Below are 17,183 nucleotides of genomic sequence, written 5' to 3'. Positions count from 1 at the left end.
TGAAGTCGTTCCTAATTTCCAAACAGATGTGACCTTTCTCGCCTTTAAAAGTCCTCAGCTCTATTAACTGTTCCTCTTACAGCATTTAAACTTGTCTGCCTTATTTCTGCAATGTCCAGTTGAGATTTCTACCCATAGTAGATAGATTGGTTTGTTTTGAAACAGCTTTGAGTCTAATAAGCTAGACTCAGGACCAGATCTTTGAAAACAGGACATTTAGTTGATTTGGACAAAACTGAACTTGCCCACTACTCTAGTATACACACCTGCCTTCTTTTCCTCACTACCTGTGTATTTTGTTGCACTCAAGAAAATGAGCCTGGAAACATGTTGCAGGTGATGGAGGAGGGATGAAGGATGAAGAAGGCAGAGGAGGAGGGAAGCAAGCCCCTGAGGCCAGAGCTATGAACAAAATCACTGAACTTACATATGAGATCAGTGAAGGCAAGAGGCCGGGTATAAGGCATTTTGGATGTTGATTCATTTATTCTTTGGAGTAATAAGAACTGCTAATAATCAGTTTATCCTCTTCAACATGAACAAATTAAATAAAGGAGGCAATGCTCATTTTACAAGGGATGTGAGAACTTGCTAACTCCTGTCCCCCTGGTGACTTGTTTTTCCCTTGATGGTGAAGGTCATTACCACACTGTCTCCTCAAATCCTTCAGGCTCCTATTTACCTGCTCCTCTGTTTTCAGATCTCCAAACTCCTCCAAGAAAGCAGTCTCTGAAGGAAACTGTGACGGCTCCAGGAAGTTGAGCAGACTGAAGAGCTCCTCCACCGAGTTCTGCAAGGGCGTCCCTGTGAGCAGCACTTTGTGTTCCTGCATGGATTCACAGCACGGGATGAACAGGGTCTGAACCACCAAAACAGCAGGTTTTGGTGGGAAAATGATGCCAGGGCATTCTGGGCTTTATTGGTGGCAATTCTGTTTTGCCAGATGATGATACTTCATCATCAACATAGGAAAGAGGCAGAGGTTGGTTATAAAACATGTGACTCTACAGATTAAGTGTGACAACATCAATAAACAGATCAACCTTCCTTTCACATCCCTGAGCCCAGGAGCATTTCACGTTAGTTAAAGTACCCATTCATTCATCCATTCATTCATTTGATATTATGGAGCACCTGCCCACAGACTGGGCACTGTGCCAAGGAGTAATGTTGAAGGCCATCAGCTTTGGTACCACATCATTCAGGGACCTGGAAACAAGCCAAAATATCTTACATGTCCAGGTCACAAATTTCATAGTATTTAAAGATTTCCCTGGGTCCCTCTGGGAATCAGTGGCAAAGGCCAAATTGTTGACCCAGTTCATAACAAAAAAAATTTGCTTCCTGCACCATCAGAGCCATAGTGGGCAAAAGGAAAACCTAGGGTGAGCAGACTGTGCACAAGTAAGCTGCATGCAGATGGCTAAAGAATGCTTCCTCTACTGCGAACAGAAGGGGCCTGTGTTTATGCAAAGAGCTTGCCAACTCTCACCAGGGCCATGAGCTTCAGGCCCTCCAGAAGTTTGCAGTTCCTATTCTTCAATCTGTGGGCTTCATCAATGATCACACAGCTCCAGTGAATCTTCTTCAGCTCTGGGCAGTCTGCCAGGATCATCTCAAACGTTGTAATGACGACATGGAACTTGAAGACTCCTGACAGCGGGTTTCCCTGAGGGTGACAGAACCAAAGACAAAGCTTTACGCCAGAGAATCTGGCTACGGGGTTACCGGCTGGGTTAGAGGACGCAGCACTATAAATGCTAGGACCTAGGTGAGAGCCAATCAGCACTTCCTCCTCAGCGGAGAAGAGAGAGAATACGAGAACGAACCAGCTATTGAGAGAAGAGAGAGACCCCATTACATCAGTGAAACAAAAGCAAGAGAGCACGTACCCTCACAAAAGTGAGACAGGAGCCATATGGAAGGCCGAGAAAGGAAGCGTTTTATTTATTTACTTGTCATGATAAGGAAAGCAGATGGGTGCTGATGCACACATTCCCAGCCAGAAGCTGGTCTATGCATAGTTTGAATGCCCAAGGAAACCCTCTTTGCTACTTTTCAGGTAAAATTACTTTCACCTTGTGACTTGGGTTCTAGAACAGATTCGACATCATGATCCTGATTCACCCAGGACAAGTGCTACCAGGTAGTACACACGTTTGTCTTCCAGCCTGTCTTAGTGCTGCCATCGCTTTAAAAAGCAGAGCTTCATCACGTTACAGCACGTCTAAAATTTCTTCTCAGTGTCTCCTCCTGCTGTCTGTGAAACCTCTGGGGTGAGCACTGCCTTTCCTCTGAGTTCATTTAATTTTCACCTCATTTATAAAAACCAGTGCTCCGGACAAACATACAAGGATACTCAGCAAAGTGATTATACTTAACAAAAATGTCTTAAAAAATTCTGTTGTGCCTTTAACCATTTGTTTTCTCTTTATCCCTCCATGTCAAATCTGTTAACCTTCTCTCTCTCTCTCCAGACTCCCTGGCTGAGAATCCTTCCTTTGTACACGAATTCCCCCGCTCGCTTTCTTCACTGAGCACGTAACAGCTCAGATAAAACCTTCTGCATGTAAAAGCAACTTCGTAAGCCAACCAAGAAGCCAAGCTTTCCGTGTCCTAAAGAGCCTCTGGTATATGTCAGAGTGCAAAGCATGCCCTCCAATTCTATGTTTATCACAAATTAAATTACCAGGAAGGAGTAAGAGGTCTACCGCAGTAAACATGTGACTCTACAGAGTAAGCCAACAGTAACCCAATGCAGGGCATTAAACTCTGGAAGACAAGGGACAGAAAGGCTGTTTTGAACCATGACGTCAGAAAGCTGTCCCCAGGTCTTTGTGACCGGTGGAGGGCTCACCTGTGCATCTCGGTACACCATCTCATACTGCTGGATCATCTGCCTGCTGATCTGGCTGCCGTGGTACACGATGGCGTTCATCTCTGTCCACGTCCGGAACTCCCGCTCCCAGTTAGTGATGGTGGAGAGCGGGGCGATGATGAGGAAAGGGCCGTGGATCCCCCTGAGGAATATTTCTGAAAGGAATGTGATGGACTGGATGGTTTTCCCTAGGCCCATCTCATCAGCCAAAATGCAGTTTTTTCTGCAGAGTAAGAAACACAGATACTTCATCCTCAATATAGGAAAGAGGCAGAGGTTGGTTATAAATAAAAAGATACTTCAGAAGCATACCTTGACCTGTAAGGTCAGCAGTGAAGGTTGTATCAGCATTTTCCAGAGATACAACGGAAGCAAGTTTCTATTATCATTGTTCACACCCTGCCTACTTCCAAAAAGGAACTACTGCAACTTGTGAGAAAATACATGAAATAGGTCCATTTAAATATAAACTTAAAAATCCCAAAAATTAAAATAATACTGAAACAAGGAAAAAAAAGAAATGCCTCAAATCTAAGCCAGTTTCTCTACCTGACAAACTTCATGGAAGCCAAGGCAAAAACAGAAACATAAGTTGCGTGATTCTCATCGTCTATTACCTGCGTTATCAAAGGACAAACTTTTAACCCACATACTAAGTTCCGTATCAAGAGCTAAAAACGCTGGTCTCTTGTGGTGACCCAGAATCACGGACTGCACACAGCTGTGACCCCGGAAGAGTGTGGCCCCTGTCCGGTCTTGCTCCTGACTGTACAGGTGGGCAACCCCAGACCTGGAGTGTCTGAGTGAGCCGTGCCCTGACTCACACTGTGAACAGGTGGCAGAGACAAGGCTAGAATACAGGTCTCCAGAGTCCCAGCTTGGTGTGTTGTTCCACTACATACTGTCTTTAGCAAGGTCGGGGCTAGAATCCAGATCCATTCCCCTTTAGAGCCAACTTTTGCTAAAGACTGGGAGACAAAATACAGTTTTAAAGGATCTTTTGGGTTTTGTTTCATCTAGGTTGAGCCCAACCTTTTGGTTAGACTGGCAAAGAAAAAAAAAGGACAAAGTCAGTGATGTCTAAAGATCATTCCTCTTGGCTGGAGAAACCAAACCAAACCAAATCTGACATAAAAAATAAAGTCCTGGTATGCCCGATGTGCAAAGATCACCACTAAACCAGTGGCTCCGATGCACTCCCTTGCCACTCTGCTATTGCTACTCTACGCGGGCTAAGCCCACAATCTCCTTCCAGGCACAAACATCTGGTAGAAACATCATCTCTGAAGATAGGACCAGTTCTGGTTCCGCACCTGTTATACCAGTTAAAAAGAAGCCAGTTCATCCCCTCCAGCTGGTACTCCCGGAGCTGGTTACTGTTCTTATACTCTCGAGACTTCTCAAGTTTCTGCCAGGAGTCTGAGGCGGGTCGCTCCTAGGGAAGGGGAGCAGAGAGCACAAGACACAGAGAATGATGCTTCAGGAGCAAAATGTGCAGAGGGACACAGGGCAACGATGGGGAAGGTGGTAAATCTCAAACGCTGTCCTACAGCTGGCTGCAAACTGCAGCTACTATCTTCTGACTAATGAGCCAGTCCTGTATTTTCTAGATTTCAGCAGATTAAACTAAGAACACCTCTATAAAATTTGCAAGCAATTAATGAAGAAGAGAAACAGACCCACCTAAAATCTTGATAAGTATTATATTGCTTTACTGAGACTCTTAGAAATCACTCCCACTTACATTTTAATTTCCCTACAAGCCAGTATTAGTCAGGTTTTTTAGTTTTCTATAGACAGAATTTTATTTTTTGCTATTTGTCCTTGTGGTATCAGCTCAGGAAAGTACAGTGGGTCAAATATTTTGTTGATTAGTTTCTAGAGTAAAGCCAAAAGCCTATATAGTCAAAACTGTAAATTCTTTAAACTCACCATGAACATAATAGCAATCTTATTACTTTATTTTCCCATATGAAACACCAATTTCTAAATGTAATTGATCTTTATTGATAAGAAATGCCATTTTTATCATATAAGTTCTAATATATCCAGGGAGCTTTATCCAGAGTCTTCATTCTGTCCTACTGCACTGTCTCTTATTTCAATAAAACCACACTTTTGAATTACTACAGCTTTATATCTGATGGGGAATTATTTTTCAAAAATGTCTTGGCTATTCTGTCTTATTTAGTATTCTGTATAACTGTAGAATCAATTTCAAGTTCCCTTAAAATTCTATTGGAATTTTGGTTAATCTGGGGAAAATTTTTATTTTTAGGTATTAAGTCTTCCCACCTAAGATTTTTGTTTATTTTTATTATTTGGACATAGACTTGATTATTTTGCTTCTAGACAAATTGAGCCCCTAAGCTGACACTTCAAGGTCTTAACAATAAAAATTTTTAGCTATGCCTATAGTTATATAAATGAGAATTTTGAGATTGTAGCTTTTCTAACAGCAATTGTAGTCTTTGGTAGTTCTACTGTGGAGTATTACAATAAAGCTTACTCCTGAAATATGCTATTAACTAAAACAAAGCCTTTCACTTGTGATATTTAATAAAATATCCCCAATCATTTCATATCACTGATATTTGGAGATAAGTGTAATCTGTCCAATCTGTTCAGACCACTGAAAGTGTGGTCTCTCAGAAACTTACATACCACAACTTACCTACAAAATTACTATAGCTGTAGTTAGGCTAAGCCCCTTGAAATAGAACTCTGTTGAATATTACTATCAGCACATAGGCACAGGTGTTTTTAGAAATAAAGGGGAAAATAAGTTATTATGTCAAAAAATTAATTTTAAAGAGAAAGCTCTTAAGCAAAGATATTCCTATAGAAACTCTCTCCCTCTGTTCCCTTAAAGAAATTAACATTCTTCTCAACCTATAGGAATCATTCAGCCTGGATCCCCGAAGTCCATGTAACTCATTTTAATGGCACTCTACTCTACTAGATACTATGGGGAGACTTCCTGGAATGTTCCTCATCTCTAGCGACTGAAGTGGCTCACTCCTAGCATTGCAGATTTCTACTTTGCTGCCTTGGTAGTGCTCCTGATGTAGAGGCATCACGCTCTAACCCAGTCACTCCTCTGGGTTTTCCCTCTTTCTCCAGTGCTAAAGGTTTTAGTTTTACATCACCATGAACATGACCAGAAATTTCAGCCATCTAAGGATAAGGCTTGAAATCAGCTAGAAATTCCCGATGCCTAGTCTGGTTGGCTCCTAAGTGGTACAGACTACAGCAAGTAACTTACCCCAAGGCTCCACAACCTTTAGTGGCTACTATTAAATTCAAAAGAGAACTGATCCTTGGAGTCTCCAAGGTGGGTCTTGACTATTAAATGACTGCTACTCTCTTTGCACAACCGTTACTGACACTCATTTCTTGCTCTCCCAAAATTCCATATCTGACCTACATGTGACCAATTTTTTACCAAAAAGCTTTTAGTGATGGAATGTCCTATTCATCAAGACTGGTAGGGTTATCTCTAAACTTCAAAGCCCAGGATAAGATCCCTTTAAAAAAAAAATGATTCAGTTAAAGTATCATTTGGAGCCAGCCCTTCTCTTAAAACATAAAAAGACAACTTTAATTATATTTTGAGCTACCATTCCAATTTAGAATGAGAAAAATTTCAAAACATACCTTTTAAATGAGAGAACAAATAAATTAGAAACCAAAAGAGACAGGTGTGAAATCATCTCATAGTTCATTGAGAGATGAGGAGGACAGGAGCATCACAACAGCAAAGAAGGAAAGGAAAAGGGAAACTGACTGAAAACACTTGCATTCATATTCTCGCCAAGTGCATGTAGTCAGTCTGAAGAAATAAGTGGGATTCAGGCTGAGAGAGTAAGAATCTTGATTACTACTAGATGATAACTTAGAATTAGCTTCAGAACGAAATCCTCTCTACTCTCTGCTCCCCCACTGGTTTGCTTCTGCTTTGGGCCACATGCCCCAGTTAGCCTGGTGCCATATTTGTCCTACACACACATGCTTCTTCCGTCAGCCTGTGAGCTCCTGGGGCAGGGCCTGGACCTACTTTCTTACTCTGTCCCACACAAGAATCAACCTACAGCAGGTGTTTAGTAAATGACTAACAAATTGAATTTTAAATGGACAACTGTTATAGGAGAGGGTTGAGAGAAAAATTCATTAATCAATCATGTAGACAAACACTGTAAAATACACAGGTTTCTAATCACAGTTCCGCATCTCAAGATACCTCTATACCCTTCAGAGTCAAGAAACAAAAGCAAAACTGCTTTTGGATGGACTCCGACAGGGATCTAAGTTCAGTGTCAAAGTCTTGCCTTTGAAGTCCCAACTTTCCCTGTGATATATATAAAAATAACAATAAGGAACTGGATAAGAGTTTTTCATATAAAAATAGTGATTTAAAAAAAATAGAAAATGATCATTCCAGTCTATAGTTATATTCTTTCACAGCTCTGATTCTTTTCCCAACTTAGTCACATCTTAACTGGGCTCTATCCCAATTCTGCCTCCTTTGACATTTTTGCAGCTTGGTGGTAATAATCCAGAATCAGAAAAACAAACCAATTCAGCAAAAACGTACTGAAAACCTATGTTTTATCTGCAAAGTCCCAGCGATCTATAGAGGAAGGACAGTTCTTCCCTGTAAGAATATTCCACTTGAGTAAAGGCAAAGGATAAAACTGAAGAAGAGAGATCACCAATGGAGCAAGGGATAAGAAAGATACTAACAACTTACTGAGCTTCTTTCCCAAGCCAGGCATTTCTTACCTTCTATCTTACTGACTCCAACTGACAGCCATACACCAAGAAATCAAAGCTCACAGCCAAGCTTCTGAAATGTCACATACATCAAAGTAGAGCCCAGACGTAAAGCTGACCTGAGTGCTAGCAAAGTGTGATGTGGGGAGAAACACACCCTGAACGGCAGTTTCAATGGGAGTGACCAGTGATAAGACACCACAGGAACCACTCAGGAGCACAGCCAAGGGGACACCCAGGATTGCCAAGTTCCTAAAATCACATGTTACAAGAGGTGCCAAACAGTGACATGGGTACATTACCACATGCTTAACTTCAGGGAGAACTTGCAGAGATTCGAATTCTTTAACTTTCGCAGGATCCACATCCTCCTCCAGCTCCCATGTACTTTCTTCGTAAGGCAGTGAGCACCACTTCACCAGGTAATGCGTCACTTCCTAGTGGGAAATGGGAGAGACACTTACATTCTTTCTACTACATTACAGGAATCAGTCCTACACTGACAGACCTATGAAAACCTCCCTACAATACGGCATGCGAATGCCATGAAAACAAGGACCACATGTTAACGAAACGTGCACAATATCTTCGGCAAGCAGCGAAGACACTTTGGAAGAGTCAAAATAGCACAATACCCACCTCTCCGGTTTCTGCATCCTTGGTGTGGGCCACCTCCAAGATGCGATCAACCTCCACATAGTCTGGGTTGAACAAGTCTTCGTCAGGCTAAGGCAAACAAAAAAGAAGAGCTAAGAAGTGTCCCCCACCCCTCCAACCCAGCATCCAGTGTTTTAAGTGACCCCTCCTCTGCGCCCTATTGGGCGGGAAACACAGAATGAAAAGGTTCGCTTGAAAATAAAAGTCACCTCACCGACATTTCTGCACTGTCCCCAAATCCTCCTCTTCGGGACTGAATTTAAAGAAGCGACAACACCTTACAGGTTGCCCCACCAGGGTGAGACTATCCTGTTGGTCATTACAGTACTGAGCAAAAATCAGCACGAGGAGGATTTCCAGAGATATCCCTCGGAAACCCAGAATGACAGTTTGTTTTTCTTCTTAATACCAATACCAATAACAGTTAATATTGGAAGGAGGCATGGAAGGGGCTTCAGGGGTACCAATAATGTTTTATTTCCCGATCTAGGTGCTGGTTACACAGAAGTGTTTATTTTGCAAAAATTCACTGGAGCTGTACCCTTAGGACTACTTACTGTTAAACACACTACGCTTCAAAATAAAAAAAAAAAGTGTACTTACAAAATAATAAGATTTAGAAATATTTAATGTGTGTCCGGTGCTTTCATTTTAGCCTATAAGCTACTTTATGGAGTAGCAGGTGTCGTAATTATCTTTACAGATGAGAAAACTGACTCAGAGAGGTTAAATAAGTACCGTGACCAAGGTTGCAAAGCCACATGAATCAGAACATTTACCCGGGTCTTTCTTGCCCAGAAGCCCTCCTCCTGAAGTGCAGGAATGTTCTTATTACCCCTTAAGCTAGAAGGCACTTTAGGAGCTCTCTAGTTTCATCTTCCAATCAACGCAGGAACACCTGTTTTTACAGCATCCCTGGCAAATCCAGCCTCGGATTCAATTATCCCCGTGTTCAGGAATTTATTGCCCTCTGAGACGTGACCCACTGCCAAGACAGCTTTACCTCTGCCTGTCCAGTAGTAGCATCATGATCTTTATCATTATTACTATTAAATTACAGCCTAATTTTCCTCCTGTAACTGACTCATTAGTGTGAACTGCTTCCTCTAGAGCAGCAGTAACCAAGTTGATTCGTCCCTATCGGAACACCTCTCTAACCCCAGGTGTTCAATGTTCTTCAGATGCCACGTTTCTAGATCCCTTGGTGATGCAGAGAGCTAACCTCTGTGGAAGAGTGACTATGGGTCAGGCACCACGCTTAGCACTTCTATCAACACTGTGTCATTTAATCCTCCCAGGTAGTCTGTGAGGGTGATAGTATTAGGGGTTCTGATTTACATAAACGGAGGATACTGAGTCTGAAGGAGCTACTGCAATTGGCCCAAGGCAAACAGCTATCTGGTCATTTTCCCCACTCCAAAGTTGTAAAGATCTTTAAAATACCAATGTGTGACATTACATTTACTTATGGCCATTTTCATTATTTCATTCATCCTCGCCTGTCCAGGTAAACCTGAACTTTGATTCTGTCATTTATTCTCCCGGCACTGGGCTTGGTGTTGAGGAGTCAGGGTCTCATAGGCCTCCAGCCCTGTGGGGCGTGGCAACTCACAGCCTTTCCAACCCCACTCTCCTTCACACGCGCCCCCGGCTACCTCATAAAGCGGCTGGAAATAATGGGTATGAAGAAGCTCTATTCAAAACTAGGTTATTATTTATTCATAAGAATATCATTTATGCAAGTTATTAACAAAAATGTTGACGAGGTCAAGACTGAAGACAGCGTTACAGCAACTACTCCCCATTCTCACCCCTCGTTCCTTTCATGACGGCCTCCAATCTTCTCAAAAGCCTTTCCTTCCCCAAGAGTATGAATTCCCGTTATAGTATTTCTACACATCCTAACACAATTTTCTATTCCCAACCAAGGGGAAAAAACCACTCCCTTGGGAATAAATCAGAAACCAGATTCATGGGGCTTTGTAGGCTACATTAAGTAGTTTGGACTTTATTCCACGACAACAGGAAGTGCTGAAGGGTCTGAAGCAGGAGTGGCACAGAAAACCCTCCTCCCTTACCTGGGCACAAACAAGTGGTGACTGACCACTGACCCTGCGCCTAGTACCACAGACAGGAAGTACCACGAGGAAGACGTGGCCCTGTCTCGCAGGGCTCAAAATGGAAGACACAGACACGTAAACAACTCACTACACTGCAAATGCTCACTAAAATAGAGGCGTGAATAAGAAGTTCCAGGAACCGAGGGAGAGTATCCAACAGGGCTTCAGGATGGTTTTTCCAATTCTAGTCCTTCCTTTCCAATTCTCTACAGAGGAACGATGCCATAAAAGACTGTTCTCAAGGCTTTACAACAATCCTGGAGAGGCCTGGGGCCAAACGTTAAGACTAAAGAAAAAGGACTCTATATTGGGACAAAAAGAACACATATTGACATTATCCTAAAATAGTTTTTTGTCATTTGAGGAAAAGGAGTACAACATGAACAATGAATTGGTAAGAATGTGCAGCAATCTGCTAAAATTTGATGGCATCTCAGTGCACTCTTAAGGTCTAGTATTTGTGACTACGTTTAAAAAATAATTTTTATTGCTTTTTTCTCCATAAGTTATCTGTATAAAATTGAAAAATTACATGTTAAAGAAAACAGAAATCACCACAATCCCATCAAATGGAGAAAATTACGTCATCATTTTCACATACACTCGGACATTTTCTATGCATTATTATGGTGATTCTTCTCTCTTGTACCCCCCAAAATGGAACTGTCTCATATAAGAGCTTGACATTTTCAACTAACAATAGTTAACATCACTAAGCCCCTTCCTATGACGTTAATAATTGTCCTCCAATATCATTTTTACTAGCTGCACAGTATTGCATTCTGTGGGATGTATCATAATTTAACAAGTGTCTATTATCTAACGTTTGGTTTGTTTTCAATTTTTCACCAATACAAACAACTGTTTATCATAGCTAAGTTTTTGCACAAAGACTTGATAGCTTCCTTAAAATCAATGGTGGAAACAGAACTGCTGAGACAAAGGACGGGCAAATATTGAGACATGTGATGTCTGCTGTCATCCTGCTCTCCTGACAGGTCATCCTAAGTTATGCTCCCAACCCGTGACGACGACAGTGTCTCTTCCCTACACCTTCACCAGCAGTGGGAAATCCTTATGTTTAAAACCTTCAAATATTTGATACGTGGAAACTAGAAGATTCACATTTTAATTTGCATTTCTTTGACTGCTAGTGAAATTGACTACATTTTTGTATGGCTGATAAGTAATTTTCCCCTCTTTTCTGAATTCCCCATTAATTTGTCCATTTTTTTCTATTTGGGATTTTGTATTTTTCTTTTTGAACTAGAAGAGCATTTCTTATCATTAAAGCTATTTGTCATGTGTATAGGTATGTGTATCATGCATGTGTGTATACAAATGTAAATAAGGTTTCCATACTGGAATAAGAAGAATGTATGCCCTGTATGTATGTGTGCACGTACGTAATTAGGGAATACGTCTATGTACATTATGTACTTACTTAAAGATGTATTTGTGGTATTTTCTAACTTACAGGCACTACAGATGTTTTGATATCCAAATCCATCAATCCTTCCTCTTGCTGTAGGTACCATACTTAGAAATACCCAAGTTTATACATTTATTTACTTATTTTCTAACATTTTAGCTTTGTTTTTATTTTTTACACCCAAACTTTAAGTCTTCTTGGAATTGCCCTTTTGGGGAGGGGGGGAGGAAATGAAAGAACTGTGTGCACATTCCTTCTGTGTGTACATTCTGCCCTAGAACGTGACCTAGTTGCACGTTCTTATGAGTTATCAGTTTATAAGGTTTGATCCTTATTCCTTGGTGGATAATTTGTTTTCTTTGGCTTAAAGCTGGACAAATCTTGTCACAAATCAGCAGACACCTGAGCAATAGATCTATACAGGACTTCAACTTTAAGAAACTTAAACCTAGTATTTAATACCGCAAGAAAAGCAGTGATCAAATCAGTAAATATTGCTTCACCTCAGTAAAAATGTGCTTCATCTGGGCTTGTTTATTCCTAAATCGCTTGATCTTCTGTGCGATGCGAGGATCCTTTTCGAGTTCTTCCATTGTGGCCCATTTACAGTGCAAGTAGGAACTATCCAAAGACACACAAATTGTGAGACAAGCACAGAACCAGCAAACCATCAAGCTTTAAAGTGTTTCAATAACCAGGTGACCGTCTAACACAGCAGCAGTGGAGTGACTTGCTGTGGAACTGCTGGGCTTAGAAGGGCCTTGCCCTTCGGGACAAAAACAGAATACAAAACAATGCAGCATTTCCAAGCAACTGGTCACTCTGTGGCTTCTAGAGAAACTGGCTCAGAGCAGAGGGAGGGCAGGTATAGGCAGGGCATCGTTAATGCACACTAGTGAAAGTGGGCACACAGCAGAGAAAGAAAGAAAAACCCAAGTGGGGAGAAAAGCATAGGCTATAGGACCGTGGTTCTCCACTCTGGGTGCAAATGGGAACTGCAGAGGGAGTTTTTAAAACATGCCAATCCTTGAGAACTACTCCCAGAGTATAAGCCTTGAGTGCAGTATAAGGTCTTGAGTGCAGCAAGGACTTCAGTAGTTTTAAAAAACTCTCCAGGTGATTCCACACGCAGTCAAAGTAAAGCACTGCCACCTAAGGTGAACTTGAGCCAGTCAAGGTCTGTGGGTCGTGCCTTAGGGGCCATTCTTGGAAAATATAAAAGATAATGGTGTGATGAAAGAAGAAAGTTCTATTCATTTAAAATACACATACAAATAATACATTAAATAGACGTACAAATTCCTATACTTGACGTAGAACAGCTCCAAGTCGAATGGGGGTTCTCCCGGGTGAACCTGTAACCAAAAGCAAGCAGTTATCAGCCCAGTTCCCCATGGATCACCCTTACGTGTCAAACGAAAAAGGTAAATCAATACTTCTGCTTCCTTTTAGAATATATTTCTCGAGGATATTTTCATTTTCCCAGGTCTTTTTCTGACAGGTCTGGAGCAGGCTTTCTAAAGGCTGAACACACAGTAAGCTATAAAGTTAGAAAAAAAAAAATGATCCTCCTGGTGTCATTCTTAGGTCCAGGCTGGGAGAGCATTCAGCTGATAAAGCCAAACTGGCCCAGGGCTCTGAGAGCTGGTGCAGAAGTGAGGACATGCATTTCTGGCGTCCTCCCAACCACCCCCCACAAACTCCAGTGATGTTCACTCTCAAGGTAAGGAAGTTTACTTTCATAAATACTTGAGGTAAAGATGAAACTATGCCTTCACTGGCACCGGCATACTCTTTCACGCCAGAAATGTTCTCTAGAGGTTCTCTGCACAGCCCTGAGATGTTGAAAGGAAAAGATGTTTTCACTGGGAGTCTTTTCCCATCTTTTCTTCTTGGCCCTCTGATGACTTTCAGTGGGCTAGGGCAACTAAAGGATCAATACCTTTTGCTAGGATCATAAGGAAAAAAACCATCGGTTTGGGCCATACTCAAATATTTCAGAATTTTATGTCTTAAAATCTTTCATGGAGGTGAAACTAAGTGTCAACTAGCCAAACAGTGTTCTTGCCTAGCTCTCAGTCCAGCCAAGAATGACAACTCCAGAAACATCTCTCCACAGAGGGCGTAAACTGCGCTAGTGATATACAAGCCAGAAACATCAGCCACGAACCTCCTGGACAGTCTTAGATGCCAGGATCTTCTCAATGATGTTTGCGTCATCTTCTGGAGGCTCCTGGAGAAGGAGGTTAAAGAGAGAGACAATTACGGCACCACAGGAGCCATGAAATAATTCTAGAAGAAATACTGTAATAGGCACTACTTTGTCCAAAAGTTCACCTTTGAGTACTGAGGTCTCCCTCCTATCAGCCCACAGAGTGATCAAAAGATCACACACATTCTAACCTCTGGGCATAACACCCTATCACCTTCCCCTCCCAAGTGAGCAGGGAAGTTATTCTGCTTCTTGATTTGCTTCAGATTCTTCATTTCAGATCTGCCTTTAGCATCTTTAAAAGTGACCCTAAGACTTCCCTTCTCTGCCAAAACTGCTTACATGTTGCTGCATAAATTTTCAGAAAGGCCTAACATAGAAGAGCCTGGGGGCTTTAGAATCAGAGGGTCCCAATTCTGACACAATCCAGCTATTGACTTTGGGCTAGTCAATTAACACCTCTTAGTTCCAAGTCTATTAAAATAGGAGTTAAAAACACATCTCACTGGCTTACTGGGAGGATAAAACGGCATGTGAAAACATTTTTTGGACAGTAAGCGCTATGCAAATGCAAAGTATAATTATTCTTTACTAAATTGTACCATCTTTCTCCTCTGTACCTGGAAATGGCTTTCTGTTTCACTGATCATCCACTGACTACAAATCCCAACTGGAAACAAATTAACTCCTTCCTTTCTGCCCTGGATACACATCAACATTTCCTAATCTCCATGAAATCTCTTTCTACAGAGTATTTGACTTTAAAAAAAAAATCTGCATTTAAAAAATGACTAACTTAAAAAAGGATGCACTGGGCCTCCCTGGTGGCGCAGTGGTTAAGAGTCCGCCTGCCGATGCAGGGGATACGGGTTCGTGCCCCGGTCTGGGAGGATCCCATATGCCGCGGAGCGGCTGGGCCCGTGAGCCATGGCCGCTGGGCCTGCGCATCCGGAGCCTGTGCTTCGCGACGGGAGAGGCCACAACAGTGAGAGGCCCACATACCGCAAAAAGAAAAAAAAAAAAAAAAAAAAAAAAAAAAAAAGGATGCACTGGATATACAAATATTTCTTTAAAATTTTATTTTGTTTTAACTTTATATAAAGGGTGTCATGGTGGATATAATCTTCTTTAACTTAATATGATATTGCCAATATTCATCCATATTGTTCATGTTGCTTTAGCCATTCAATTTTAATGCTGTATAATATTCTATTGTATTAATAAACCAGAGTCTATTTGCCTTCTTGCTTTGATGGACATTAAAAAAAAAAAAAAAAAAAAGGATGCATTGGGTCACAACTCTCCTGTTAAATGTTCTTCCTCGGACTTTATTTGAGCAGTTTTATTTCCATCGTTTCATATGCACTATATAACCTTTCCAGACCCACTATTTATCACAATATGAGATTTAGAACAGTATATGAAAAGAACACTCATCACAACAACCCTAACTCTCAAAATAACTATTTGGGTTCCTTATCAGAACTTTCCAAAAGGATGGTTTATGCTGCATCTCACTGCCCATTCTAGGGCTCAACTGTCCCAAAGTCATACCATTACAGAAAACATATTTTCTAAGAACTTAAATGAAGCTTTTCCCAGAAAGGTGATGGTAAAAATAGATGAGTAGGGCGGATGGCAGAAAAGAAGTATGGGAATCAGCAGGCACTGACAGATGCTCCCAAAGGCTACAAATATTTATTACGTCCCCCTGGACACATGGCACTGTGAAGTTAATCCAAAATGACAAGTCTTTTCCACTGCTTAACCAGAAGACAAGTGAACTGGGCCTACCATACAATAGAAGGATGGGGCGGGATACAGATTAAGCTTTTGTTTTCCTGTCAGTATGTTTCTTCTGCTTGATTCTTCTGCACAAATAAGAAAAGGAGAAGGAGGCAGCTTACTGTGGATTGCCCATCTTCTCCCACTACAGTATAAGCCTTGTGACGGCAGGGATCTTTATTTGTTTTACTCACTAATGTAGCTAGATACCTTGAAAAAGCCAGGCAACAGTGGGTGATCAGTGAATATTGGTTGAATGCTAAACAACAGGGAAGAGGAAAAGAGACACAGATGGAAATACACAAGGAAAGATAAAGCATTATTCTTTTTTTTTTTTTTTTTTTTTTTTCTGTACGCGGGCCTCTCACTGCTGTGGCCTCTCCCGTTGCGGAGCACAGGCTCCGGACACACAGGCTCCGCGGCCATGGCTCGCGGGCCCAGCCGCTCCGCGGCATGTGGGATCTTCCGGGATCGGGGCACGAACCCGTGTCCCCTGCATCGGCAGGCGGACTCTTAACCACTGCGCCACCAGGGAAGCCCAAAGCATTATTCTTAATCTACATCATGTGATTAAAAAGTCTCCCCCTTCTCCATATACCTGGACTTATCTTCTACTGTACAGATGGGTAACTGCAAAGGGCCCAAGCTAGATGTACTTTCCTGAGCAGTAAAATCAATACCCCAACCTTGCAGCCAAACAGAGCTCTGACTATGACAGGTGGACAGCGAACAAAGGAACAGGGGCTGGGTTACAAAAAACTAGATTAATGAACCAACTTCCTTCCTAACTTCCTACTTCATTTCCTTCCTAAATTTCTCCCACATTATTTATTGAGTGCCTTTTGTGTTTATGCACTGGTCTTATAGAAATAAATGAGCTACAGTCTTCATCATCAAGGAACTGCCAGACATGCTAACATAATGCTTTAAGTGAGGTATGGCATACATACAGCATGCAGAGATCTCAAGGGTACAGATGTTGAAGTTTAAGTCCTACCAAGATCAAGTTATATAACAGTTCCAACATCCTGGAAGATCCTCATGCCCCCACTGGAAGTAACCACTATTCAGACTTCTACCACCATTGATTTGTTCTGCCTATTATTAAGTTTCATGTAAATGGAATCATATAGTGTTTGGTTCGTTCTCCTGTATTACTATGTAGTATTTTATTGTATAAATACACCACCATTTATTTATCCATTCTATTGCTGAGGAATATTTGGGTTGCTTTCAATGTTCACATAAATGCACTCAGTTACCTTGGATATAACATAGGAGTGAAATTGCTAGGTTATGAGGTTGGTTATATGTTTATTTATTTTT

General features: G+C 41.5%; 1 protein-coding gene across 3 annotated transcripts in view; it reads right to left on the bottom strand.

The window, feature by feature from the left end:
* Positions 1-17,183, bottom strand: part of CHD6 (chromodomain helicase DNA binding protein 6) — a 227,244-nt gene that overhangs the window by 86,094 nt on the left and 123,967 nt on the right. For all 3 annotated transcript variants that reach the window (XM_060079536.1, XM_060079538.1, XM_060079537.1), the window contains 9 exons: positions 14,031-14,093; positions 13,157-13,215; positions 12,364-12,481; positions 8,291-8,377; positions 7,954-8,088; positions 4,192-4,313; positions 2,858-3,101; positions 1,493-1,669; positions 683-826 (listed from right to left, as the gene is read on the bottom strand). In XM_060079536.1, the coding sequence (XP_059935519.1) occupies positions 683-826; positions 1,493-1,669; positions 2,858-3,101; positions 4,192-4,313; positions 7,954-8,088; positions 8,291-8,377; positions 12,364-12,481; positions 13,157-13,215; positions 14,031-14,093 (1,149 nt within the window). The remainder of the gene's footprint in view (positions 1-682; positions 827-1,492; positions 1,670-2,857; positions 3,102-4,191; positions 4,314-7,953; positions 8,089-8,290; positions 8,378-12,363; positions 12,482-13,156; positions 13,216-14,030; positions 14,094-17,183) is intronic.

This window comes from Mesoplodon densirostris, chromosome 16 (genome assembly GCF_025265405.1).
Source record: "Mesoplodon densirostris isolate mMesDen1 chromosome 16, mMesDen1 primary haplotype, whole genome shotgun sequence".
NCBI classification, from domain to species: Eukaryota; Metazoa; Chordata; class Mammalia; order Artiodactyla; family Ziphiidae; genus Mesoplodon; species Mesoplodon densirostris.
Note: the sequence above shows the minus strand (reverse complement) of the source record. Positions and strands in the feature narration are given on the sequence as shown.